Source organism: Cebidichthys violaceus, unplaced genomic scaffold (assembly GCF_023349555.1).
Source record: "Cebidichthys violaceus isolate CVI_PGR_0920_01 unplaced genomic scaffold, fCebVio1.0.p SCAF_11, whole genome shotgun sequence".
NCBI lineage: Eukaryota > Metazoa > Chordata > Actinopteri > Perciformes > Stichaeidae > Cebidichthys > Cebidichthys violaceus.
In genome coordinates, this window is record NW_027176274.1 from 12,007,903 (window position 1) to 12,035,815 (window position 27,913).

Sequence of the window (27,913 nt, forward strand, 5' to 3'; positions counted from 1 at the left end):
TAACTATGGGCCCGGAGCCGACATATCCGTTGACGGATTTAAATGCTAGAGGCACTGCTTTTCTGAAGGGACGCCGAAACGGTTTCTGGTCGTTACGCAGGTAACCACAGAAAGTATTATCTTTTCCAGAATGCCAGGTATAATGAATACAGAGTAATTAACGTTACAGTCAAACACTAGGTACGAATACTTAGAAAGTTGTTGTTATATAGCTCGCTATGGCAGCTTTGCCCTGCTGCTGTCTAACGTTTGCGTTTCTTGTGTTTTTCTTCTGTCAGGACCGACAAAACAACACTCGACAGTTATGTCTTCGGCCAAGGAAGACACGTTATCCCCAGATGAGCTGAGGAAAAGACTCTATCAAACTTTTAAAAACAAAGGAGTGCTTGATACACTCAAAGTAAGTCGTGCGAATAAAGTCGCTGTTGACTCTCGTAGTCTAAAGAGTTTAGTCTTCATTCCGCTTGCTCTCTGTTACTCTTCTGACCTCATTCAGACGCAGCTGCGGAACCAGCTCATCCAGGAGTTGAAACACCCACCTCTGACTGGAGGAGAACCAGTTCCCAGACCAGTACATGTGAACTCTGAACCCCTGTTGGTCTCGGCGTGTAACAGCATAGTGGCCGATCATCTCCGCAGCTCAGGGTACGAGTACACCCTCTCTGTGTTCTACCCTGAGAGTGGCCTATGTAAAGACAAGGTAAGCACGAGCGTTTTGTTTAATTTACTGCAATTTAAAGTGTGAAGAACATCGTGGAAGATGAAGATGTTGCTCTCTGATCTATTTTGGCAGGTTGTCATGACAGGAGACCTGCTTCAACTTCTTAGAATTAATCCTGAATCAGCGCTTCACCGATCCCTGGTAATGAATAATATGATTAACATCTAGAATGTTAGAAATATAAATAATAATAGCATATTGTTAGTAATAATAGTGTTATTATTTCCTATTGTTTACAGTCTTCAAACAAAGGCAACAGTGATAAAGGTATGTGCAGCATACTGTTCCTTTTGAATAAAAGTGCCCTTTAGGCCTGTCCTTGATGTGTTTTCTCTTTGTCCAGCAGGGTTCCTGATCAGCCTCCTGACGCAGCTAACACACCATTATACTCACAGCCGGTGCCGTGATGCTGACACTCAGACAACCAGCACAGCAAGTTATGGAGAGTCTCTCGGTACGATGAGATAAAGTCTTGCATTGTGCTCCACAAGCATTCCTTTCAACGCACATTTTTAACGTGTTTTTTTTTTTGTCTTCCATACTCAGTCGAGAAGATGAAAATAATCGATGAGGAATATGAGAGCTCCAAATACAGTGGGGACAAATGGTTTTCATTCCAATCCAAACTGGATGCATATAGAAAAGACATTGAAGCGCAGATGCAAGCAGAAATGAACACAAAGGTTTGTGTATTTTTCTTTAATGTTGATGAATCAATGTATGAGAAAATGTATGAGAAAATATGAAGCACAGCTGCTGATGTAGAAAACTTGTACTACAGTTCAATCTTTACTTTTGATGAAACTTTTAATACAACACAATCTGATCAGAGAAGCTTATAGCACAGCACGTCTGCATGAACAAGGATATACCGAAAACTTAAAGTAGCATTACATTCGCCTTATACACAAAGAACTCTTGGACCATGGAAGCATAACTTTTCTACAACAGCTGCATTCTCATATGTGCACCAACAACACCCTTGTAAAAGGCTGAAGTACTTTACGGTGTAAATTTAAGATGTGAAGTGCTTTACGTTTTATGAGTGGCTAATATGTGATCATGTTGCTTTCCTGCTGGCCTCAACATTGTGTCTTGTTTCTTAAGATGCAACACTTTAAAGATGTTGAAATTGCAACGGTGAAGATGGAAGAAAAAGCAAAATTTCATAAAGAATTTGATAAGCTGAAGCAAGAGATGGAGAGGACCTACGAGATGAAGGCAAAGGCGTTGATGGAGCGAGAGAAAAATGCCATCGATCGATTACAAAAACAACAAGAGGTAGAGTACTGCTAATTTCATGTGTGTTTTGTTGTTTTCTCTCAAGATAAACCATAGCAAACATCATTTCTTAAAAGTGAATTTAGAGCAGACTCTCAACATCACAGTTGGCATTATTTCCAATTGCTCAAATCTAAGTCAGTGCATTTGATGCTGTTGTTTGTTTTTGTCTCTCCTTCTAGATTGAAGAAAGAAATGTTTACATGCAGAGACAATCAGTCCTGAAAGAAATTGAAACGGTGCGACAAAGAGAGAATGAGCTGAGGATGAGAATGGAGGCTTTTGAAAAGTAAGGGCTTTGTTTACCATTCATGTAAGTAAGGTGATGCTATGCCCTCTCGTTGTGACTACTAGTACATAGAGAGTGTGTTTGTGTGATGGTAGGACATGTCAAATTCATGAGGAGAAGGTCAAGACCACTGAGGAGCTGCTGAGGAGGAGAGAACTGGCAGTGAAGACTATGGAGGACACATACGACCAAAGCCTGAAGAATGAACTTTCCAGGTATTTTTATGTCGTACTGGCTTTTTTTTTTTTGGTTCACATTGTCACCACCAATTAGACATATTTAGTTGGTTACCCATATGCTTTGTCATTTGATATATTCTCTAATTGTCAGGTTTGTATCTTTGTTTGGGGTATTGTCGTTTTGTGACCAGAGGATGTCACTGTTTTGTAGGTTCAAAGGAACAACAGTATCCTGAACGTAAAATCTGCAGTCATCGATTCATTCAATTCTACTGCAAACATATTTTAGCTCTAATTGTTTGAATGCTGTCAATGAGTCTCAGAGTGCGTTGTTTTGTTTTTGAGTGGATGTCAGTAAATAGGTGTAAATTGGGCACATTCTATATTTAGCTTTGGTTTATTAATCTGTACCCCTCTGTAATAGGAAAAGGCTGCATGGATTTCCAAGATTGTTTGTGTTGATTTTAATTACAAAGCACCTTATTATTATTTACATTTCTTTATAAAATTAGGTATCAGCTTGAGTTGAAGGATGAATTTATCAAGAGAACAGAAAAACTAACCGAGAATGAGAACAGAAACAAAGGTGAGGATTATGATTATGATTATTGCTGCTGACTAGTTTTCTATTGCCCATGTTTCGGTTTGATTTTGTGTTTACAATTTATGTTTTTTTTTTACTTCTCAGTGGAAACTGTTCGTATCCAAAAGGAGTCGGCTGTAATTAATGGCAAATTAGAGGAGCACAGCAGAGCCTGTTCAGAGCTGAGACGGCTGCAGGTAACACAACACAACTCCAGTCATCCAGCAGTGTTAACTTCAGCTCCTTCAATGGACGCAATACTAAATATTTGAAAACTTGCATTCAGACAAAACTTTCAATCATACCGTGTGATGTGATGATAATGTAATGTAGTAATAATGTAATGGGTTAATTAGATCTCCAGCTTTATTTTGCCGTCTCTTTTCATGTGTCCTCTGTTGTTTTCCAGTTTGAGCTAGACACAGCGCAGCAGCAGATTTCTCTGCTGACTCAACAGAAGGAGCTGTTAAGGGAAAGACTGGAGACCACGAGTGACTACCCCAGCTTGAAAAGGGAGAAAGCCGAGCTGCAGGGGCAGCAGCGACTGCTGAAGAAACAGCTGGAGGAGGCCCAAGAGGAGAACCGGCTTCTCCATGCAGGTGACGATTAGCTTGGATTGGATCCCGGTTTTCTTTTTGCAGTAATGCACAGCTGATTCCTGTGTGACTCGTAAATGTAATGCCCGAGAGTTATTGATTTTAAACCTAGAAAATTGCCACCTCGGAATATTTTGAGATAAATCCAGTTTCTATGTCCGTTCACAGTGCTCGAGTGTGAGCTCGCTGTGAGCTGTGGGAGATGCAGTGTACTGCGAAGCATTCATGTTAGTCCGTCACACGGCTTCTGGCTCAGCTCAGTCTTTTTTTTTTTTTTATTTGTCTTGCTTGCCAATGCGGGGCCTCTGTGCTGTGTTTGTAGCTCTGCAGACAACTCTGTAAAAAAAGAACCAGTGAGGGAATAGGGATGTGAAGGGGAGCAGAGACAGAGGGCTCCCTTTACCCGTGGCCGAGAACCAAACATTCACCTCTCTCTGAGGGATGCCGTATTCTTCCTGTTTGAGGATAAGGGGCAGGGGAGCAGCGGGCCTCTTTCCTCGTCACTAACAAAAGGCAGAAACATGGTACAAAGCCCCATGTGCTGTACTCTCATGCTGGTCTGATCCATACAGCCAAAACTTTGATCTGGAGCACTTAAAACATGACACCCTAAATCAGAACAACTCCTGTGTATCCCCATAGGCTTGTTTCCCCCTCTCAGATAGCTCTCCCACGGAAATAGACACTGGACTGGCAAAAAAAAAAAAAAAAAGTATGCCTTTTTTAAAATTGTGTTGTAACTCCCAATAACCCCTCTCTCAGATTTGAGCAAGCCGTCCAAGGAGCAGTTGGCCTTGCAGATGGAGCTACGGAGGCTGCAGAGCACTCGCAGTCTGGATGAGGAAGAGTTTGACAACCAGAAACAGGTGCTTCAGGCACAGCTCCAGAGTGAGGTCAGTCACATCACAGCCTCTCGCTGAGTGTGGGAAACTATTTGGTCAGCTTTTTCTTTTTTTCCCACGCGGTTTTGTCTCGGTTTTGGGAATTTCTTTTGTAATCTGGGTTTCTGGTGACCCACAGACCTTAATACTGTGTGCAAAAAAATAACTTCTCACGTGATGTCCTGTTGTCTGCAGGTGGAGCGGTGTGCTCAGCTCAAGGCTCAGTTGATGGAGTGTGAGGAGAGGTCACAGTGGATGACTAACCACATCGAGGAAATTAAGATGCAGCTTCGCCAAACTCAACAAGGTACCCCAGTGACTGGGCATGTGTACCAGGCATTGCGTCTGCCGTGTCTGTATGTCGTAAATGTTACAATACGTAACTGAAGTTAACTTTATTTCTGCTTTTCACAAACCGGCTTCCTTTCTTGGTTATACTTACAAATATAAACATCAAACATTCTCTCTTTTCAATTACTAGAATACATTTTTTTTCTTTAGCAAAAACAACAAAGGAAGCCGTTTTATAGTAGTAGCAACAAGATCCTAGTTATAAATGCATGTTAAGAATTCTTTAAAAAAGTTGTAGCAACCCTATTTTTCTGATTTGTACTCTTTAATGGTGGCTGGTCTTCTGTATTAGTGTTCAACTCTCCTCTTGTTTGCTTTTTTTTCCCTTTTCTTTTGTGTAACCCATGCGATGATGGCAGCTCTTGAAAATGAAGTGCTGCGTAACCCCAAGCCGTCTCTTGTCGATCGCTCAGTACTGGAGCTCAGCGCTGACAAGCTTGTTCCCCCTGACATCTATGTGGACAGAGCTCTGCTGAGGGCCACAGTAGGTTATGATGATTTTTGTGAAGCAGGGGGGCCCTCGCGAGGACACAAGTCACCTTGGAGTGACTCTCCAGACTCCGACACGGAGATGGTGGCAGAGACAAAGGCTCGGATCCGGGAGCTGCAGAAGGAGGCTGAGACCTTGGAGGAAGCCTACAGGAACTACCATCAGAGGGCAGTGCGCTCCACCGTCTCACACATGCTTCCCCTAGGACCTCTTTCCCCACAGCGAGCACATCCTTCACACCGTCCTGACTCTCCTCTAAGACAACAAGCCGCTCGCCATTCACACACCCGCTCACCAAACAAATCAAAGGTCTCGCAGAGACCGCTGTCTCCACGTAGCACCAGAGCCCTCTCCTCGGCACACTATGACACAAGAACCGCACCACCTGCGCAACCAAGAGTGACCTTCTTGGAAGACCATAACCAACCCCAGTCCACAGTTGTCTCTGACCACAGTCTTCATTCATTGACTGACAATCTGTTTCTAAGAGACGGACACCCTCAGGGTGCAAACAGCCCTCCTTCCAGACGCCTGTCCTCTGCACTGCACTCGTCCTCCAGGAAAAAGCTTCAAAGAGAGATTACAGAAGGTACCTTTATATATAAAAGAAAAAAAGAAAATTGCTTTATCCCGTGAAAATACTTCAAAGGGGATTAGACGCACCAACCTCTTTTAAATCTCAAGAAATAAAGAATGAAATAGTTCTATATCGTCAGCGCCCATACACTACACATTTAACACGTACTGTAATATATTTTATTAATGTACCAGAAGCTTAAAACATTCAAAACAGTCAGTCGACACATTTCTCATCTGTATCCCATGAGGATATTGCCTAACATAAAGTCTTTAAATTTGGCTGAAGCAGTTGGGTCTCCGGTGGCGTTTCCAGAGTTGTCGTTTGACAGACAGCTCCCTCGTGCCCCCCACAACGAGGTGGTGACCACAGGTGACTTTTCCTCTGAGCTCAGTCCACCTCGCAGTCCTCAGCTCCAGAGCACAGCCCGAGACCAGTCCAGGTACCATCTGGCATCACTTTGGCAAGGACATTACAGAATGTTTATACACTTTTACGTAGAGGTAGGGAATACTAATATTGTCATTTTTGCCCCTGTTTCTGTCAGTCCACCAAAGTTGCACCCCGTGTTCTCCAGCTCCGAGTCTTCCCCACAGCCGGAAAAAATAAGCCTAGAAGATCTCACAGGGATTTTGTCAGGTACTCTAAACTAGTATTTATTTATTAATTTTAATTATTGTTTTAACTACACTACGGCATGACTCGGTTGTGTTTTGTCCATAATGCACTGCAGCCTTCCTCTGGCGATGTGAGACCCAGTTTAGATCTTTTCCAGTTTGCAAATTCAACATGGGAGTGTGATATATTCTGTATACTGATATGAAAGGCTTAAATGGTTTGGTTGTTAAATTGCGCTTAAACAGATCTATTGTAATCAACGGGGAACGTTTAATCTGCTGGCACATAAAGTACACTTCCCTCTGTTGCACGTGGTTTCACTATCTGGGAAACATGGAGCAGAGACTTTCTGTTGTGCCAAAATATTTCACCGTTTCCTGTGTGGAACATCCATACATTATTTTTTATTTCTTTTTCTTGAATTTCATTATCAATAATTTAAACAAAATCACAGTAACAAAATGGGAGTATATCCGGTGTGGAGGTTTAGGATTTGGGAATGGCTGCTTTTTAATGAGTGTGTGACTGGCCTCCAAAGTGCCTTTTCAGTGGCCTCGCACAATGGTGAAGATGAAGGGCAGCTGATTATGTATTCTGTGTCGGTCCTCTGGCCCTTTTGCATTATGGTGGAGCATAAAAGATCTCTTTGTGCATGTCTCCCTCCAGAGCCCAGCCACATTCCAGAGCTTCTCCTGGACACTGCCATCCCTCTCTGTGAGGAGGCCCCTGACAGCCCCGCTGTCCCCCGCCCACAGGACCTCCCAGAAGACCCAATGGACTTGCAGGGCCAAGCGGGTGAGTCGTTAGTCGTCCCCCCCCTCCCCACCCGTTATTGACGCATATTCTTGGTTGACCCCAAATGAAAAGAATGGCCACCATCTACTGTACACCATCAGTCTGACTGTACGAATCTCTCATATAGTGTGGCCATTCTGGGGTCCATTATCCCTGTAAGTGATGACGGACAGTTGATTTGTCTCAAGTCAATCCAAATGTCTTATAGAAGTCCCACAAGCCTCAGGTGAATGTGCTAGGGATGAAGATGAAGAGGATGAGGAGCAGAGGTGGGAAAGGGAGCGAAAGGAAAGACTAGAACAAAGGCAAAGGGAGCAAGAGGAAGCCAGAGAGCGGGAGCTGCAAGAACTTGAAAGACTGGAGAAAGAGATGGTAATGATTATCTTACACCAAGTTCTTTTAAAACACTTCTTTATCAAGAAAGGGTGGCCTGGTAAACTGAATGTTGACAGTATGTATGTCTAACCAGCTTTTGCAAGAGATGGAGCAACCAGGACTTGAAAAAGAAGAGGAAGAAGAAACTGAACTTAAGAAAAGAGATGAAGAGCAGACGCAAGAGGCAGATAATGACGGGGAGGAGTCTAAAGGTGAAAATCCATTAGAGAAATACATGAAGCTGGTCCTGGAAACCAGAGAAAAGCAGCATGTACAGGTGAGTTTCACGAACTCCTGTAAAACTTTGCTTGAATGACTTGACTTGTAGCGGCTGCACTGTGTGTTATACCGAGTGTGTGTGCGTGGTTTCAGAGCCCTGGAAGAGAAGAAGCAGGACATACGAGCCCAGAGGCTAAGAGTTTGTCCGAGGAGAAAGATAACAGGTAACTAACAACAGGTGACTAGACTTAAGGCTTTGCTTATGAATACATCAACTTAAATTGTATTATTCAAAAGCTATGCTGTTACTGTAGGAAAATAATAAACATATAAGCCTAGAAAATCCCCTTCCAAAACATTTAATTTCTTTCGTGGTTTCTCATCTCTTGTTCTTTTTAACGTTATTTGTTCTGGAATTATGTCGTCTTAAGGATACATTAATTGAGAAATACTATTTTGGTTTCTCTGCCCCTCAAGGCTTTCACTAATTAACTTGGTATTGTGTTCCCAGCGTTGCAGCATATTCACACAAGGATGAAGATGATGATTTCTGGTGAGCTGCTCGTTCCAGAGTGTGATCATAAAGTGATGAATTATACAGGCCTATTCAGTCTTGTACTGTTTTTAACACGTGTGAAGCATTTATTGTTTGTTTTAAGATTTTGCTTTTCAGTATGTATATTTGTCACAATTTGTACACCAACTCTATACAGTATGTTTGAATAAATCATATTGGATCTTTTAATTTAATTTATTTGGATTGACTGTACACCCCCAAAACGAGATCTTTCTATCACACAAAAGAATAAACAACACAACCGAGTATTTTTATTTTTTATTCATAAAAACAGTCAACAGGCCAGTTGAGTAATGTCATAAAGGGGTTTTCAGTCAGACAGGATGCTGGATTGTTGTCCTCCTGGTGATTGATAGGTAGCCTTTATTCTTTAGTTTTTGGTTCATTCAACAGGAAACACAGCATACTGAGATGAGATGTACATTAGCTTCATGTACATCTGACATCTTTCTCCTTGGCCACCTGTGGCTATTAGTCCTGCAGAGAACTATGCAGGTTTTGTCCAACAAAATCTCCCAGATACTGAGTAAAACTCAATGGCATTCATACTTTGGCTAAATTTACCATTTAGATTGCCGTACAATTTTATAAATGACTGGTGTTGCAACTAATTGTTATTTGAAAGTTGAATTAAAAGTTGAGCATCAGTAATTCACGAGGAAGCCCTTGACATTCATAGAAAATACAGGTATACTATGAGGCAACAAAATAATATAAGACTCGTATACCTTTGACTTGAAGGAAAAAAAAAAAGCACTATAACTAATTATACATAAAAATTGATTAATTTGTATGCAGAATAAAAAGGAAACAGGCAAACACTGCCTACTACTGATGTCAGTATACATGACTGCACATCACATGTCACTGCAGAAACGGTTGTCTTCATGCAACAAAGAAACCAGTAACTCAACTAATAGAAATAAAAGATTACATGAGTAATTATGTCAGCATTATGACATTTGCACATCAAAACAGGTGCAATAATAGAAAATTAAAAACAAAAATTAAGTAATTGTATCTTTCAAAATAAGAAACGCACTAAGAATCCTGACTTGTAACAAGTTAACATTTTTCACACCTTAAGTTCTGTAGGTTTTTCCACAATACCAATGCACATGGGATGTACTTACACTTGCTTTATAAGATTTTCCTAAATCAAATAAATTTGTATCATATATTACAATGTATGAAGGCTGCCTTGATCTTTTGTCATTTGCATTAATGAATATACATGGACCAAAATGTAAAGATATTGAATATGCTTTTGTCTAATTATTGGCTACAGTTCACATTTAGCAGGCATGGCATTATCTGTAAAGGTTACATCTAAGATACTGTGATGTTGAGGAGCTCCCGGTGTGTGCATGTGATTATGATGGGGATTTCAAACCATCATTTTACAAATGTTTGTTCCAGTTAAGTTGTTCCATAGGCTCTAGTGCACACCTGAGGTAGTGTTAATGGAGGCCATGAATGTTCTGAGTGACTTTTAATTAGCTGTACAATAGAAATTAGAATCTAGAGCCAATTATTAACACACATATTATCAATATTTTAACTTTTACAACGGAACAGGGTTGTGAAGTTAAAGTAAAAAATCTTATGACGCAGTCTTGTGTCAGTACATTATAATTTGATGGTTTTTCTGACATGCTATCTAGATGTAACACACCCACTTTAAATGTAAGGCCTTTCATGTTGTGTATAATTAATCTGCATTTTTGATTGGAAAAAAAAAAGCAAACATGTAAAATGTTACATTCCTTTGTTGAAAACTGGCCGCCACCGCTCAAAAGAAAGACAGAGCAAGACGGAAAAACAACATGTCATCGTTATGTGTTGTATAAGAATAGTGCAACGTCTCAAGCTTTGCCAGCAAAAAACTGGAGATGATAAAAGGGCAAGAGAAAATCAAACACTACGTGAATATCAGAATTCAAACCTGCTGTTTTTCTTTCAGAAAAAAAAAAAAAGCATGAATGAAATTTTAAGTAGCAGTTCCAAAACACTTCTTGGTGAGTTAGTGCAGAAAGCAACACTGATGCATTAGTTTGTTAGGAGCCTGGTTAGTACTGCACAGTGTTAGGGCAGTTGGCAGGTTATTTTAGCTGAGCGTTGTCTTGGACCAAAGGGGCCACAGTGGTTGGCTGCAGTGTCTATTTGTCTTGAAGTGTGTGTGTGTGTGTGTTGAGGGTTTGTATGGATTGTGCGTGTGTATCCTTATGTGTAGGAATTGAGGCATTCCTTTGAGCGTGACGTGATGTCCTGCAGCTCCCGCTCTTCCTTCATTTTGATGTCTTGGTAGGCATGCATTTGACTGGCATCCTTAAGGTAGGCCCAGTTTGCTGAGAGAATCATGAGGAAGTGGATCTGGAAGAGAAGGGTGAGGTGGATGGCCGGTGAGCATGTCAAAGATGCAAAGCAAGCTACAGGAGTCAGAGCTACAGTATGTACATCACGGACATACACAGACACAAAGTTAAGTTCTTCAAAAGACTTCAACAAACAAGGGTGACAAAAGACATTACTGAAAACGACTCGTTGTAACATTCCTGTTACAAGCATCACTAATACTGGAGTTATGCTACTATCTTGCTACGCACAATACTACAGAAGTGACACTTTTAAGTCGTTAGGATGAGTAAAGAGAAAGAGAGCCACAGGTTGTGCATGTGAGTTGTATGCAGCTGCAAAAGCTTGAGGTTAGTTCAAAGCATGAGATGTTGTGAATCTGACCCTGATACATATGCGGTTCAGTATTATTGCATCTTGCTGTAGGATTTATAAGAAATAGACCAAGTAGGAATACCTTTGTAAACAAAGATTGTTTATTTTATATAGAAAGTAAAAGCTACAGTCTTCAAAAACTTAAGAGAAAATTAAATATATGAAATATGGAGTATAAGTAACTATAAACAGATCAAAGAATCTGAAAAATGTAAGCATGCAGGCTCAGTGTTAAGATAAAAACAAACGGCTCTTAAATGGCACTTTGAGAAAGAATAAAAGGAAAATGTAGGAAACAAAACATCAACTTCATAGCTGAGGCTATTCCAGCATCAGCCCTCATAGACAAAAACAACACATTTACTCTACTCTAAAATAGGATAATTTCTTATTTATTTATAAAATACATGAAATTAAAGTGAGGCTTAGGGCCTCATGCAGAAGAATACCCCTGGTACTGGCCTAACCCTTCATAGTGTGCTGTGCTAGGTATGTGCAGTTACTTTGAAACCTACAATAAACACAACTGATCACCATAATATTCATCAGCAGAATACAGTTGATGAAAGGGTTTTAGTTCAGTTTAGAATCTAACTTGTGACAAAAGAAATAATACTGAATATTTTCTGTGTAACACTTCATGGTTTCAGGAGTCAGTGCCAACATTTTAAGGCTAAGGAAAGAAACCAAAGAAATGGACAAGGCACTTTGCCTCTGTAACTGGTCCTTTTACAGATTTATCACTGGAATTCATCCTCACTAAAGCTGATAATCTGGCATTCAAAAACAAAGCCTGAGAACACCTTAAATATTTGTCATCCGATGTCCTCACGGACTAATTTCAGAGCTGTATTCTGTTCATCTATATGGGCTTGGTGCAGTATTGATGGTCTCATGTCCAACTTGGATCATTTCTAAAATTGTATCTTACAGCCTGTGCAACAGTCTTACATAGAGTTCCACAAGTGCCTCAGGAGTTTGTGCACAAATTCGCATTTCAGCTCCGACTAGAGTCGACTGATGCTCGTCCATTAATGCTGCAAGCTAAATACTGTAAGGTTTTGTGCAGGTCAAAATCAGCTTCAAGCATTACAAATATAAAAAAATGTGTAGTGGATTTCTAGCTGTGCACATTTCTATAAAATCTGATAGTGATAAATTTCTATAAGTGAGTGCCAAAGAAAGCAGAACAAACCAGCCAACAAAACACCACCCCAATCTGGAGACGACTTTCATCGGGTGTCCTCAGACAAGCAATATCCCTAGGTACCAAATACTAAAGGAAGCATACAGTGAGCTATTTACACTTCATGTGATTACTAATGCAGAGATGTTGGTTTTCCTATTTTCAGGTTGTTGTTTTTTTAGTTTGATTTTTGTCAGTGGCAACTGCCTCTATAGAGTACAGCCTCAAATGCTGTACTGTGCTCTTAAAACAGATTAAAACTTAGTGCAGCAGTCTTCTCGACTTTTAAACTTCAAAACAGCAAAGTTATAAGTGGTAGCCATCATGTAGATCAGCTGGTGGAAGAGAACAGAAAAGGTTGTAAGACAACATGCCGGTGACCTCCTCGTCACTACTCTGATAAGTTAGTAAAGTGACCAATCATAAATGTAAGTATCATATAAAAAAATCCTATCTGTAATTTTATTGTTTAAACTCATGATTGTGATTTTTTAGAATTTACAGTCTTTTATGGTACACAAAGATAAGCCCAAACTGTGCTCTCTTCCATCCATATTATAAAAACAGGGCCATGTGCATCTAAGCAGATGGGGAACAGCAAATGGAATTGGAGCTGAGGAAAAGCCTAATCTTCCTTGGTATGGGAATGAGAAGAGGAGCACTTGACACATGATCTGCCGATACAAACCGTGCAAAGATGGACTAAAGGGAGAGGATGGAGAGACCGGAGGGAAGCTTACCAGAGCGATCACAGTGGCTCCTGCCCCGGCGCAGGCTACGATGTATAGGTGATAAGACAGGTAGAACTGGAAAAAGATAACAAACAGTGATTATTCTCCCATTTAAATACATGATGTCCATGACATATAATGCTGCTGTCATTTGCTGAATGTATCTATGCCATTAGTAAGAATGTGTTTGGTTAGAAAACAACCTCTTACCTCACTAGTCTCACAGATGTCACCTAGCGTAGATCCACAGGCTTTGCCAGGTGTGGCATTCCATGGGATAATGCCTGTAGCCATGAAATTCACAGGTTTTTATATACACTCCTTTCTACTTCCTTCATTGCATCACGTGAATTATGATCAAACTGTCCAATACTATGAATTGAGCAAAACACAATTAAAAAACAAAATAATCTGAAAAAAGAGGCACTCCACCAAATTTACACATGAAGATCATTCTTAATTCTGATGGAAAGCCAGTCTGGGAGAGTGTAATGAAAGATGCAGTTGAGTTGCATTATAGCTAGTGTACGATCTGGTGTTTTAGAACCTGACCTATGACTAAAAGATATGATGGCTCGGTCTCTGTCGCTTTGATTTGAAGCATTCTTTTATTTTCATCTGTCCCTTGCAAGTTCACAAACTTTATGGAAGTCCAAAAGTAATATGCTGGAGGACATCTTTCAGGAAAAGGAGAAAGAAAGCAGATGAACTTATAAATTTAAGTTATTGTTTATATCAGGGGTCGGGAGCCCCATTAGATTAGATCGATCGGAGGGGTCGCAAAATTATCAAAATATTAGGAAAGCAGAAAAAAAACATACAAAATAATTTTGAATTTTAACAGATTTTCCTCTTAGCATTTTTCTTGTGAATAACTGGATAATTCTACGTTTCAGGGCCTTTCAAAATAGTTAAATTAAAATTAAATTATTATTCTTTGATTTAAACTGATCACTATCAGAAGACATATGCAACAGGTGATGAGCGCTCACAAGTAGACATTGCTTGGTTTTTTTTTGAGGACCCCCTCTAATCCCCTAATTTAGAGTATTGTATTAGTTCTAAGCCACCTCAGTGTATACACTAATAAAAAAAGGCATACTCTTGCACAAAGTGCTATTCTCTTACCGTACTGACGAACATCCACACAGATGGAATCAATGTTGGTGAGGTTGGCCATGGAAGACTTCATGGTGGCACAGGTAGACCACATGTTGTAGAAGAGGAAGACCGGCACGGCGGAGAAGCCGAACACACCGAGCCAGGCCACACCCAGAATGTATGTGAGGAAGACAAACTGAGGACACAGACATGGTACAATGTTATGCTCCCCCTCCTCATCCTAATGCTCTTTCTTTTCTGTCATACTTTTTTCCAATAATGAACACATTTCTATGTATCTTTTATTTTAATCACAATGCATGAAACCTTTTTTGTTTAAGTACTCTGTGTTTAAAAATCCAGTCGGACACAGCAGTGTGGTTGTATTGACATACCATTCCACTGATGCAGCGTCCACAGATGGTGGTCTTGAACTCGCTGTGCAGTTCTTTCACTGCACTGGTTGTGTAGAAACCCTCAGCAAGCAGGATGATCCCATACAGGAAGAAAAACGAAGCAATGCCATAGATGACATACTGCATCAGCTGTATTCTGTTAAAGAGCAATGTCACACATGAGCCAAGTCATGCCTGTAAAGCTGCAATAGGTTAAAAAACAAAGAAAGCAAAAATCGATCGCTAACATGCTTTTAGCCTCCAAACGTAACACCTGGAAAAACCCACTACAAATGTCAGGTAAAGTAAAACCATGACCTACCACAGAAATAGTTGCTTACAATCATTGGTAACTTATAACTTGCATGCAATCTTGAAAACATGAGTAACCTGGGCTGGCTTATTAATCAGATCATTAAACAGATGGTTATGATTAAGATAGGGATCCAGCTTCTCTAAGACGTAAAGAGAGACGCTAAGCCCAAATGTAGAGATAACAGGTGATGCATGTCTCTGGAAATCATCTGCCAGGAGACAGACTGCCCCTGCAGACATCTTAAATTAAACAGTGTACTCCAAATCTACACCAACATAAAACATATGTGCAGTCCTGTCTCTTGTAATTCCATTTTTATTGTCTCGACTAATGGATCCACTTCAAAATAAAATAAAAAAAGAGCCATATTAGGACTGTTCTCCAGGATGAGGTGAACGTGGGAGACGTGGTCAGCTAAAAATAGCCTACATAAAGTCAACTTCATTAAAAGTGAGATCTATCTTACTTTTAGACCTCTCTTTATTGTGATGGTTATGTAAGAGCACACTTTTAGTGTAATGGATCCTACTGTGACATTCAAAAACACAATATTTTGTAATTATCAGACACAGCACAGGCAAGCATTATAAGCTGCCATGTAGCACATACATATGAGGTCACTTACACATCAGTCAGCATGGCATGATCACTGATGACCTTGGAGAAGTGAGTTTCCAGGATGGTCACGGTGCCAGTGAGAGCCACATGGCCACATCCACAGAACAGGGCGACGCCAGAGAAGCAGAGGATTGTAGCCACCAGCGACGCATACGGCACCCCGCCTAAACATTTGATGCAGCACTCAAAGCAGCCTGTAGAAAAAAAGACAGACAAACTAGGTCAGCGACAAGTGTCATTGGATATCATGCAACAGTGTTTTATGCCAAAATGTTTTGCTTTATAAGGCAATAGTAAACAACAGCCCCCAATTCCATAAAAGGAAGGGAAGATTGTGTTTAACTTGCAGGACAGGAAGTGATCTCAGAGGGATGAAGTGTGAGATGAATATTCACATGAGTCATTCATTTATCCATCAAGCCTATCCCAGCACACCCTGAACAGATCTATCACAGACACCAAAGGGCATTTTGTCTCGCATCGGGACTCATTAAAGAATAGAAACACAGGCTTTTCACTAATAAATCTCAAGAACAAAGGAACTGACAAAGACAGAGCAGACAAGTCCGTTTCAAAATAAGTTTCAGAAAATGCATCTGTGGCCGTGCTTCCTTTCAAAACTTCTGCTATGTCAACTACCAGCGGCAACAGTCCAGTGTGCTGCATGTGGCTTTTTACAGTCTACATTACCTTTACTGTTCCATCTGACAATTCATCACTACACTTAAAGGGCACTAATGGCCATCCAGCAGGTCAGAGCAATGAGTGTCAGCCAAGCTGTAATGGAAATCAATGGTAACTCACAATGAGGAAATGAAGTGACCCAGATGGATCTGCCTCATTCAGTGTGTTGTTATACCTCGTGAAATGGAGCCGGTCACCACAATGCTGTATTTGTGGATGCATGCAAACAAACCACAGTATGCTTCCAATCAGATCCACATGTGTCTGACAGGATGTTGTTGAGTCATAGGACATCCAGATCGTTGGCTGTTTATGCTCCCCAAAGCTCTCACATAAGCCTAATGTCACATGGAAACTAAAGTGTTTAAAGCTGCTTTAATCAATACTTTTACATTAACAATGGATGAAATGACTGTGTATGTGACACAGAGCTAGACGGAGAGTGAGCCCTGGTTTATACGTCAAGTACACACAAACACATCTCCAAATGAATATTAATGTTACTCCGCATTTGCTGGATGTACAAATAAGCAATTGTTTAATAACATGTTTGCCACATCAGCTAACTTTTCTGCTCCCCAAGTGGCCACAATTATAACAGGTTTTCATTGGTCACAGAACAGATTTTTGCAAATGCACCATTATCCAAGCCCTGCCTACTGTATGTAATAGAAACAAGACAATAATAATGTAGTAGAAAACATATAGCGTGGAGAAAGAGTTGTAGATAGGGTGAGCAGAGGCTAACAGGTGATTGACTGAACACATGAATTTTCACATTCCCTGTTTTTCTCTTATCTCTGCTCTTTCTTGTATGTAGTATAGGAAACGGGAAACGCGAGGCTGCTGAGCATATCTCAACACTTATTCGTGTTTTTCTTGAAGAAAAACAGACCTAAAATTCTACTTGGATCCCGAAAGTTCATCTGTGTTCGTGCTCCTTGCCGTAACAAAAGGAAATTAAAACAGATATACTGCTGCTGGGTCAACACTTCTGCATTCGGACGCTTTATCCTAACTGTTTGTGTAGTACAGGGAGATAAAAACATTTTTGTCCCATGGTGGGTGAATAGGAGTTGCCATGGCAGCATGTTAACCTCAACTCAATGAGTGTGCCCACAGCAGAGTCGCTAACTTCTACCGCAGCCCACATGTCTCTGATGAACATGTCGGGGGAGGGGGAGTGGGCTGCTGGGAGTCAGAGCGCAGAGCTCCACAGGATATTGAGCCCAGCTGCAAAGTAAATACGGTTCATTTAAAGGAAGAACTGCTCTAGTAGTGGATGTCACTGTCAGGTAGTTCTGATCCAGTAGCAGACTGTATCTTTGCTCTAAATCCACCAGCTCTCACTGTTCGTCCTCCTGAAGAAAAGAAATGTTTCCAAAAGCCGGCCTATTACCAAATTTCTCGTATTTAATGCGCATTTAATGAATGACAGAGGCAGTCACAAGTCTCAATGGTTTACTGTCAATTCATTTGATTGTAATCAATTGTGACATGTCATGGATGAAAATCAGCATGACCGCCCAACTCATTATGTGTCTGTTTGCCTTCAAACCCTGTCTTGATATGCGTCACTAGTCCCATTAGATCATTTGTGTATAAGTGATAGAATGGTGCTGGATGCCATGATATCTGTCAGTCTGCCTCGATGGGCTGATTTTAACTGGATGTGAAAATGAGAAAAAAACGATAACAGACTGGGAAGTCTTCAGCTATAAGAACCAAAACTGTCTAGACTGAATGTATGCAATGCTTTAAAATGTCGTGTTGACCATTGTACCACCCTCCCCTGGAGCCTGTCACGGACAAGGTCAGTCTGACATGTTTGCATCCGTTATGCTTGTCTAACTTGGAGCACTTAGGGAGACAAAACATAGTTTATGTTTGAAAGCCACCATTCTGATCGATAAGCCATCTGTTTGATTAGTGTCCATTCCACAGTGGTGGTTTGCTTTTAAAGCATCCAACCATTCAGACAGAGAATATTGGCACATTAGACATCTCTCTCTCTCTCTCTCTCTCTCTCTCTCTCTCTCTCTCTCTCTCTCTCTCTCTCTCTCTCTCAATGGATAAACCTTGTGTCACTTACTGGTTGTTATCCTTAATAACGCAATATATCCAAGGTGGTATTTTCACAGCTGGTCCGGACATGTTGGCAGGTTAGTAGAACTGTGTTCTGGTTGACTGAAAAAAACACTGGCGAGGACAGACCCTTTGACGAGGTTCAACTATTAGCAGCCTCAGGAATACTACTCTGTTCACAAAGGGCCTCTGTGAAAGCTTTAGACTTGGTGTTAGACATCAGGGGAGACATCAAAGCCCAACTACACTTTTAAGCAGAACCATGGGGACGGTAGTCTGCACCAGAGTAAAATCACTCTCATTCAGCCGATAAATTCAATAAGGGGAATTTTGGTGGATATTGTGGGGTCTGTGAGATATCATGTTATCCTTGTCATTAAATCTACCGTCTTTATAGAAGCCCTCGTGATTCAGAATCAGCTCTTGAAACCAGCTTTGTTTCTTTTTCCTTCTCTTTTGAGGGAGGTGGGGCTGGGTTAAAAGGAATAAATTGACATTTTGGGAAATTCATATATTCGCTTTCTTTTTAGATGAGAAGATTCTCATCTACCTATTGTTTTAATTTACTGTAAAAGAAAAAAACGACTTTAATATTCAGATGTTCTTTGTTTGTGTTCAATGTAATTCAAATTACAAAGTCTAGTTCAAAGAGGACGATGGATTCTGCAATTAGAGAGGACTGATGGGTAACACAACATTTCACAGAGGAAGTTGTAATGTCTATTTTAGAGTTATAAAATAGACAGGCAGTATCAGTAAATCTACAACACAGCAAAGTACAGATCAGAGTGTACTGTGTGGGATTTTATAGCGTACAGGATATTGTGGAGCAGACTTTAGTTCAAGTCATCCTCCTCCACCGGGGACAGTAACAGTAGGAGCTGATGACTCTCTCAACAACAAGCTTGTACTAAATGGATCCTGCTGGCTTGTTCACGTTGGGCCTTTTCCCTCTGATGACTCTCACATGCTCCCAGCCGCTGACTACTAATGCTCCTGGTTAGACTTACCACTTCAAGAATCTCCACTCTCCATCTCATCGCTACGGTACACAAATAAGAGGACATATTGAATGAAAAATAGAGTGAGAGAGAGAAACACAGACAAGTTAGCGACTGTTTGTAATGACAATGTCAGGCCTTACAGCAGAGGCTACATTTGCCACATCGGGGTCACGAGGAGGGAGAGAAAAAAAAGACGCCTGTGTGAGAAAACGTGTGTGTGTGTGTGTGTGTGTGTGTGTGTGTGTGTGTGTGTGTGTGTGTGTGCGCGCATTTATGACATTGTGTGAGAAAGATAGAAAAAAATAGAGACAGAGTCCAAGAAGCCCTGACACAAAGAGCCAGTGTGTGCAGCCATAGACTGTCCATCACACTGGACTCTCAGGGGCCGTTCAGAATAGCAGTGAACCACGGTCCCGCTCTTTCCGGCCCGCAGGCGCGAGGCCCAGGACAAGCCCACCGCTGAGCTCCATCCTGTGTGCCCCTCCAGCACTGCACACAGCTCGGCCTCAATGGGCCACAGCAGCCACTTCACACTCCGGGAGAATCCTGTTTGTCAAAGCAGCTCATATCAGCCAACGTGTGAATGAGATGGCTCATTAAGACTGACAAACACACACACACAGCTAGGCTGACCGAGAAAACGGGGCTGGGTTACGGGTAAAGGGGAGATAGAAAGGGGGAATGAACAACAAAAAGTCCCCGAAGTTCATGTTTGGTGACCACCAAGGTGCCCTGTTTTTGGTAATTTGATAACTTGCAAATTTGTGACGGAATTAACATAATTTGAGGACAATATCAACTGGGCTGCGTTGTGTAATAACATCTTCATTATTTTAGTGTATTATTTTAGTGTATATTGTGCTCACATGGTTCCCTGTTCATAAATTAAACAGTTTTTGTTATCAAATTACCACATACTTAGGTACAGAAAACCTGTGGCTAGGTACTGCTTTAGCAGTTAGAGATACATCAATTAGTCAATTCATTGGTTAATTACTTAAACAGAAAACTAAACAGTTTTGATAATCGGTTAATCAAAAATGATTTGTCCAGCTTCTCAAATGTCTATATCATCTAGTTCTCTGTTTTTCCTGATAGTAAACGAAATATCTTGGTGTTTTAGACTGCTGGCCAAACGGAATAAGACATTTGAAGATGTCTCCTTGGACTCCAAACGAGTGCAAAAAGCATTGGTAAATGAATTGATAATGAAAACGATCGTTAATAGCAAGCAGCCTTAACAGGAAGACCAGGAATAGGAAGACCAGGAATAGGAAGGAAGGAAGAGGAAGACAAGTTGTTGTCTGGGTTTGCCTACAAATATAATGAAGCCGCCATAGAGTGCTGTGTGCTTTGTACATGATGGGTACCGGGGGTAACAGGGGCCCCAACAAGATGCTTTTCCCAGTGTCTCCAAACAAGTTAATCCATCCATGCCTCTAATGACAGTTTGCTTGAGCCCAGACTCATCACACTAACCCCTGCAGCTGGCTCTGCTTCATCACCTTCATCACCTTCTTCATCCTACAGGCATCACGTGAACACAGCCTGTCAACATCACAAAGCTGAAATCTTCCAACAGCTGGGACCCTCAATGGAAAGTGGAAAATTGTCCTCGATTGAGAAATACCAACTGTATGTGATCAAGTCAGCAGCAGACATTTTGAAAAACATTGTTTAGCTTGATGACAAAACACAAACACAACCACCTACGCAAACAATAAACCACATAGAAACACATAGAAGCACCGCATAACCATATGTACATAGTAAGAGTATGTATATTATATACAAATAAATCTCACTCACACAAATAAACAAACTTGGACACACAATTTGAGATGAAAACATTGCAACTCTTCCATCTCATCCCTGAGACCTGAACAACAAATTGGCTTTCAGCTCCGATAAAAAGCACCATCCAGTTTTAATCTTGCATCCAGCCTCATTGCTGACAGATGTGTCTGTTTACAGCTAATGTTAAGTATTGTTGTTTGTTGCTTCACTGGGGCGAGCTGCCAAAACCCCATTTATGAGAAACAGTCTCATTTTCCACACTCTCCACTTTGAGAGGAGTCTTAAAATCGCCATAATGGCTATAATGGCCATCCTCAAGGGACGTGGATCGAGATCTGACCCTGCCAATACGTCAAAAAGTGGTCTCAGAATTCTAACGAGGGAAACTTACACTCTGTCAGCTAATAGCTGTTGCCTGCAGCTCACCATGACTGTGTGTGAATGGAGGGGAGGGAGATGTGTGGATGTACTCAATGACAATAAAAGGCAATGATGGCCGTAATGGCTCATAAATTGAGTGTTTGGTTACATTAAAGGAGTAAATTTGTGATCATGAACTGTGTGAAACACAAGTAAATGATGGGTGTCAAGTCAGGTCAACTCTTTTTATAGGCCAATATCACATACAGTGTCTCAGTGGGCTTTACAGGCCCACAGGTTCCAGACCCAGCCTCAGCTTCGGGAACAGCTCCTTTTAAAACATGGCTCATAGCCCGAACCATGTGATCACAATGTGATCTCCATCTCTCACCCATCATTACGGGACTCTCTACTCTCTAAAAAATATACGAGTGGGGGAATAAGCAAAAAAAAACAAAAAAATAATTCTTGTAGATGTTAATCTTTTGAGTAAGTTGTCAAGCAAAACTTCTAAACATTAGCTGGTTCCATCTTCTCAAATGTGAGGATTTGCTGCTTTCCTCAGTTTTATTTAACTGTAAATGGAGTACTTTGAGATTTTTAGCTGTTGGTCGGACAAAATGAACTTGGACAATGGGAAGCTGTGATGGACATTTGCTCTATCATCTGACAGATTGACAGAATGACAGTTATTTTCAGTTACTGCCCCAGTGACTGTTTCAGACACTGTCAACATTGTCAAAGGTGCATGACTTCGAGGTGATTAAATATCACTCAAAGAAAAGAGATGTTTCAAAGTTACAGTTCTTCATTCATTTCCACTACATTATTACATTAGTAAGCACCACAACCTTTCTTGGAAAAAGTGCTTGTCTAAATGTACAATATTTGACCTGAAATAGATGTTTAGAAGACAGACTTAATGACTCTCTCTCTCTCTCTCCTCAGTGTACACACTCCTCACGGCTGTCTATTTGTGAGACTGGTAGTGTCTGGTTCATTTATCTTTGTCCTTGCCAGCCCCTCATCCACCTCATTAATCATCCACCATCCTGAAAGAACAAGTCAAACGCACCCTGAGGTTTGATTGATCTGCTGTTGATTCTGCAACAGGCTCATTGTCCTTAAAAGTGACACTAGCATGATGATGACCAGTGGCATCACAGCATCCCTTCTGCTGCAGGATGGATGTCTGCTGAAAACATCCCACATACTTAAATTAACAAGATCATAAAACAAGCACAGGCAAACTACTGCAGCAAAGAACAACACACTAGAAGCATGACAGAGGTGATGCGTTGCACAATAAGAGACTGGAATATCATTAGTTATGTGTGATTATGAAACAAGGATGAACAAAGTCCCTGCTGAGCAGAATCTACCCAACTATTGTGTAGAGTGAAACCAAGCAGGCTGGAGTAGGTTAAAGCCCCAGTAAACACAGTAGTGAAAAGAACTGAACTGGCTCTTTGTGAGCGCTCATTGGTACCTCTTTTGTCCAGCCTCTGGTCTTGGTTTTCTTCTGATGGAGTTTCCATGGTTGTTTTTCTCCCATTCAACAAAAATGCTTCCTTTCAGCAAATTCTCTCTTCCTTACTCTCTCCTCTCTCGTTCCCTTGTTTGCTCCCTCTCCTTCGTGGACGTCTCTCTCTCTCTCTCTCTCTCTCTCTCTCTCTCTCTCTCTCTCTCTCTCTCTCACTCTCTCACTCTCTCTCTCTCTCTTGCTCTTTCCTCTACTTTCGCTCTTTTTGTCTCGTCCTGCCTCACAAAGGCACCGCTCAACTGTACATCCCAGTTCCTTTACAAGAGACAGAGGTCTTGTCAGAAGAGATTTGGTTGAGCCCCAGTCATATGTCTCATAAATCCTTGTATCACAGGCAAAATGTGCATCTGTGGTGTTTGTTATGACTGTTTTGCAATTCATTCCAAGTCAAATTAATTTGCCCTCAAATGACAGATAAATCCTCGTCTATGCCCTTAACACACTCCCTCCTCTCAGGCGTGCCTGTCTGAGAAACTGAAGCGCAACCCTGAATAGCAATCCGATGAGAACAGGCTCGGGTGCAGATGGGTGAGTACAGACCCTTTCTTTAGAGTGGGTGAAAACCCTTCTCTGTTGTACAGGCTGGGACAGAAAGCATATAGGCACACAATCACCTCTCTCTAGTTCACATCTGACCACAGTTCAAGAAAGGGGGAGTGTGTGTGCGCGGGCGTGCTGTGGTGGAGTAGTGTGGCTGGGGGGTTAGCCCTTCATCTTTTGATTGGCACCATATGCCCTCTGCTCCTGCAGCATACATTAGCAACCTCTGACCGCCGTCTTCCCTCCATCTGGTGGCCTCTAACTCACATAAAAAGGACACAGGAAAGACAGGCAAATCTACATTTCCTAAACAAGGACACTGAGCGTGTCCTTGAGGAAACAGCCTCTGAAAATGGGAAATCCAGAGTATCCTAACGGCAGAAACATGAAGAATGCTGATAAAAGGTCGGAGAAAATAGAGAATGCTTAAAGGATGATACGAGGAGAAACAACTTGTTCAAGATAAGCGAGAGATGACTGGCGAAACAGACAGTGAGGAGACAGGGAAGAAGATCTTGGCTGTGTTTGTTTGGCAACAGCAGGGCAAGAAGCCCCAGGGGCATGCTAATGAGAGAAAGGCCTTTCAGCGGTGGGGGGAGAGCCCTGCTGGAGCGGAGCTGGAGTGGGGTCTTCTCACGGATACCAGACCTCAGAGAGGAGGGGGATCAGCAGGGGAGGGGAGCCTCAGGGGTCAGGGAAGTGAACTTAGCGGGGATCCCACAACGACAAATGCCGCACTAATCTTCTAGCTTTTTCACCATCAGCCCTGTAAAACGCCAGCAGAACTGACATCCTTGTTATGTGGGGAAGGGAGCCTCCAGCCCATCAGCAGAAGTGATGGTGGTTTGAATTCTCCAGTTGATTTCGAGGTAGCTGTGCTTGTGATTTCCCCATTAATTGTAATGAGGAGCTCAAGTGAAGCTTCAAAAGAAAAGCCGTTGATACACAAGAGTAAATGTGTCACACACTTAACCACAAAGAGGCAGATCCAGAGTACAACAAGCAACAAAATGATTGAGTTTATTGCACACATGCAAAAGAAAATTCCAAACATGTGATCAGGCCTGGTCGAATTGGGTTTTCAGCATAAACATAAGCATAAACATATGCTTTTGATTGGAAATAAAGACAAATGTACTCTGCAATTAAAATAATGTTTTTTTGGCTTGGATCTTAAGCTAGGGAAAACCAAAGTGAACAAAGGGTTCTTTAACAGAAGAAAAGTCATGCATTGAAAAAGTGTGGTCAACCCAGTGTTACCTCAGAAATAGAAATTCAGCATGTATAGTTTTGATACAATGCTCGTTTTCGTCCTCTAAAGGCAAATAATAAGTCAATAAAACACTGATTATGAAAGATATTCATATCCTCAATCTTGGCTTTAGCCCCTGTTTCAGTCAAAGACACTTGGGAAGCCAATTATAGCAAATGTTTGCTGTTTGGTTTTACATAAGTCAGCTAGCAGCCACTGGTGAATGAGCCAGTGATTGTGAAGCATGAATGATCTCAGCTAATGCAATTAACCTAATTCTAGGAATCAAATGCACAATATTGCGTCTACTTTGTGTTCAATAGAAATAATTTAAAGTTCCAGCTGACGAATATAACATTCACTCTGCTTTGAGCTCTGTTTTGGTCTCCATCAACTCTTGAGATGAATATCTTGCTCTTTAGTAGTTAGATGTTCAATAGCCTGGGCAGGTAGCACAGTGTGTATTCATTTTATCTTTTGCTGGAAACAGCTGCCTGCTGCTGGCAACAGGGTTGATTTTGAGAAGAGAAACTGAACACAGTAAATGTAATAACCTTAAATCAAAACAACAAGCTAAAAAAGAAGCTTGAACGTCAGAAATGAAAGCAAGAAAGGTATTGTTAGACACATAAAGAGCAACAGACTGATTGGAGCTTTACCAGAAATACTGTGACAGACTAGCTGTGGGAATATTCATGTGAACATAGGAGGCCAAGCCTGAAAGCTGCATGCTCCGCTTCAGTGTCGAGACAGCGCCACTCCCCTACTTGAGGACACAATTTGAATGATGATGAAGCTTATACAAATGGAGGAGGCTTCATTGTGGGTCAACCTTTCACGCTGTGAGACTGGGGGCCCTGAATGCTCCTCAGTGTTCAGTCACCCGTGAAGACCTGCACCCTGCTTGGCTCACAGTGAGGACGGAGTTCTCAGGGAAGCAGACAAGTGCCCAGGCCCGAGTTCCCCTTACCAACACTGGCCTGAGAAAGCAGGCTCATCCCACCAAAGCAGAGCAGATGAGGAATATTTTGCTGCTCTCATGGAAACAGCTGTAGCATTTCATTTCTTGTAGTGATTGGTGGTATATAACCACATTGGAGAGAGAGATTCTTGTAAACCCTGTTTTGGCAATCTTGTTGCAGTCAGTGAATTGCATTCATTCATGGTATTACTGTCCTGGATGTCAATGCAGCACATTTTCATAGGTCAATCTGCTCTGTATGTCCGCCTTCATGTTTGGCGTGCTGAATCATTGTCATGATTGGTTTACAAAAGCAGCACACTACCAGATCCATTCACTTGTTTTGTCGACCCATTTTCCTCTGAGTCTACAGAATAACAAAAGGCATTACAAATTCTGTACAAATTTTGCTCAACAATTCAGTTATGAAAAATGATTAGTTAAAACATCAAAATGCATGTCTCAAACTCACCCTAGAAGAACAGCTAATTCTTCCAAGTAAATCCAACCAACATGAGAATTGTATTCATATTTCCTAAGAAAAGTTTCCCTCTGCAATGGAACAAAATGAATATGCTAACTGTCCTCATCCATTACAACAAAATATGTGGATTGTGAGAGGGAAAACCACAGGGGTCTGACTTATAATGATCCTTTTGGATCCCTTTGGCCCTGGAAAATAGCTATAAACTAAGGGATATTAACATTGTGTGTATAGCAGGAAAAAAACACACTCTTCAACACACTCAGTGGTGGAGTAGAGTGAAGGTTAAAGGGTATTTGAATCATTATGGTGTCATACTTAAATAAACGCTTTTCAACCTTTATACTTGAATGAGCGCCTTTGATGCTTATCTTTCATTGGACTGTTTAAAAACAAAAGGTCTATGCAATTCAATGCATTCATCTTCTTCCTTGTCGAATCCTGGCACCGACATTACCCACAATGCAACTTGACCGCCAACAGTTGAGTCAGAGGTTCGGATGTATTATGCAGCTAATGTAGCCTTGAAATGCTAGCCTCCAGCAGAGATGAGGAGCAGGCTACACGGCAAGCTCACTGTGTTACTTCACACCTCCAGATTCTATTTGGCATTAAAACTTGTAGTCTTCAGCACCAACCAATGCTGACTCAGGTGACATCACTTGAGGCAATTTATCAGACTTCACACACAGGTCCCTTTGTAGCCACAAATAATTTGTTAAATTTTTTCCACATATAAAAGTATTCTCCCAAACCACTGTAAACATGTGAAGGTGTATGCTGAAAAAGTGGAAATCCAGCTCTGCTATGCAATTTCAGCCATTTCTTATAGAGACATGTATGTCTTGGCGTTTCTTCCACTGTACAATTTCCAGATTGAATTTTGCTCTCCAGTGTAATTACAAGTGTTTGACCAAACAATGTCCAAAGTATCTGACTCAGTACTTCACTAATTGCATGTTTGTGATACTCTATCGTGTTAGGTCTGGAAAAGGAGCAAAACGCTTACTCGAGGATGCCTGGCAGCCATGTTTTTCTTTTAAAAATGACTTCACAACCCTGACTCTGGCACCTCCACAGCCACTGTGGTTTTGGCCTAAGCGTGTTGCAGGGAGAGCCACAGATGCTTCCTATTATCCAGGCTTCCTAGCTTACAGTACCTTGGAAAGTGCCACTATGGCTTGGCCGGACAGAAAACCAATGCAATGTCAAAACCTTTAGACTAAGAATTTAACAATTTCAGTCTGGAGTCAAACGAGCAAATCAATACCAGGAAACAGAAACCTGGAAGAGAGTGAAAGAGAGCGATAAGGCGTTTATAGAGGTAGTACCATACCACCTCCCATACAGGCCGTGTTGCTGCCATTTTAGAGAAAAGTAAAGGTCTGCATAATTGTTTGTTTTCTCTTTCAGCGTGCAGTAAATATTTTAATGACGCCTCCGGTCTGGAAGAGGCTATTTGCCGTCTTTGTGGTCTGCCACGCTTACATTATGCAGCCAATGAACCAGCCAAAAGGTACTGCAAGCAAACACCTCTCCATTATCCAGTTAGAATAATGTTAGATAATAACCTCTTGTCTTTTTCAATCTATAT

At 41.3% G+C, this 27,913-nt stretch overlaps 2 protein-coding genes across 6 annotated transcripts in view; one reads left to right on the forward strand and one right to left on the reverse strand.

Annotated features, from left to right (window-relative positions):
* Positions 1-16: 16 nt before the first annotated feature.
* On the forward strand, positions 17-8,700 carry ofd1 (OFD1 centriole and centriolar satellite protein). Of its 4 annotated transcripts, none has more exons than XM_068704844.1 (23): positions 17-100; positions 279-400; positions 497-700; positions 794-862; positions 961-988; positions 1,065-1,175; positions 1,268-1,404; positions 1,829-2,002; positions 2,185-2,291; positions 2,387-2,506; positions 2,983-3,056; positions 3,159-3,250; positions 3,463-3,652; positions 4,412-4,542; positions 4,726-4,837; positions 5,241-5,960; positions 6,237-6,390; positions 6,496-6,587; positions 7,233-7,361; positions 7,570-7,733; positions 7,831-8,013; positions 8,109-8,193; positions 8,467-8,700. In XM_068704844.1, exons 2-22 carry the CDS (start codon positions 305-307, stop codon positions 8,181-8,183), a joined length of 3,162 nt encoding a protein of 1,053 aa, XP_068560945.1. In that variant the 5' UTR covers positions 17-100; positions 279-304; the 3' UTR covers positions 8,184-8,193; positions 8,467-8,700. The 4 variants fall into 4 exon arrangements, with proteins under 4 accessions (XP_068560945.1, XP_068560941.1, XP_068560944.1 ...); XM_068704840.1 differs by having other exon boundaries at positions 8,109-8,179; XM_068704843.1 differs by having other exon boundaries at positions 6,240-6,390; positions 8,109-8,179.
* A 77-nt stretch (positions 8,701-8,777) lies between these two features.
* The window catches only part of gpm6bb (glycoprotein M6Bb), a 29,223-nt gene continuing 10,087 nt past the window's right edge, over positions 8,778-27,913 (reverse strand). Inside the window, exons 2-7 of one of the 2 annotated variants that reach the window (XM_068704845.1) lie at positions 15,617-15,803; positions 14,676-14,832; positions 14,308-14,476; positions 13,390-13,463; positions 13,189-13,254; positions 8,778-10,905 (exon numbers count right to left, since the gene is read on the reverse strand). In XM_068704845.1, the coding sequence (XP_068560946.1) occupies positions 10,756-10,905; positions 13,189-13,254; positions 13,390-13,463; positions 14,308-14,476; positions 14,676-14,832; positions 15,617-15,803 (803 nt within the window). In that variant the 3' untranslated portion in view covers positions 8,778-10,755. Of the gene's footprint in view, positions 10,906-11,341; positions 12,784-13,188; positions 13,255-13,389; positions 13,464-14,307; positions 14,477-14,675; positions 14,833-15,616; positions 15,804-27,913 lie in introns of those variants that run through there. The other variant, XM_068704846.1, reaches the window with a different exon arrangement.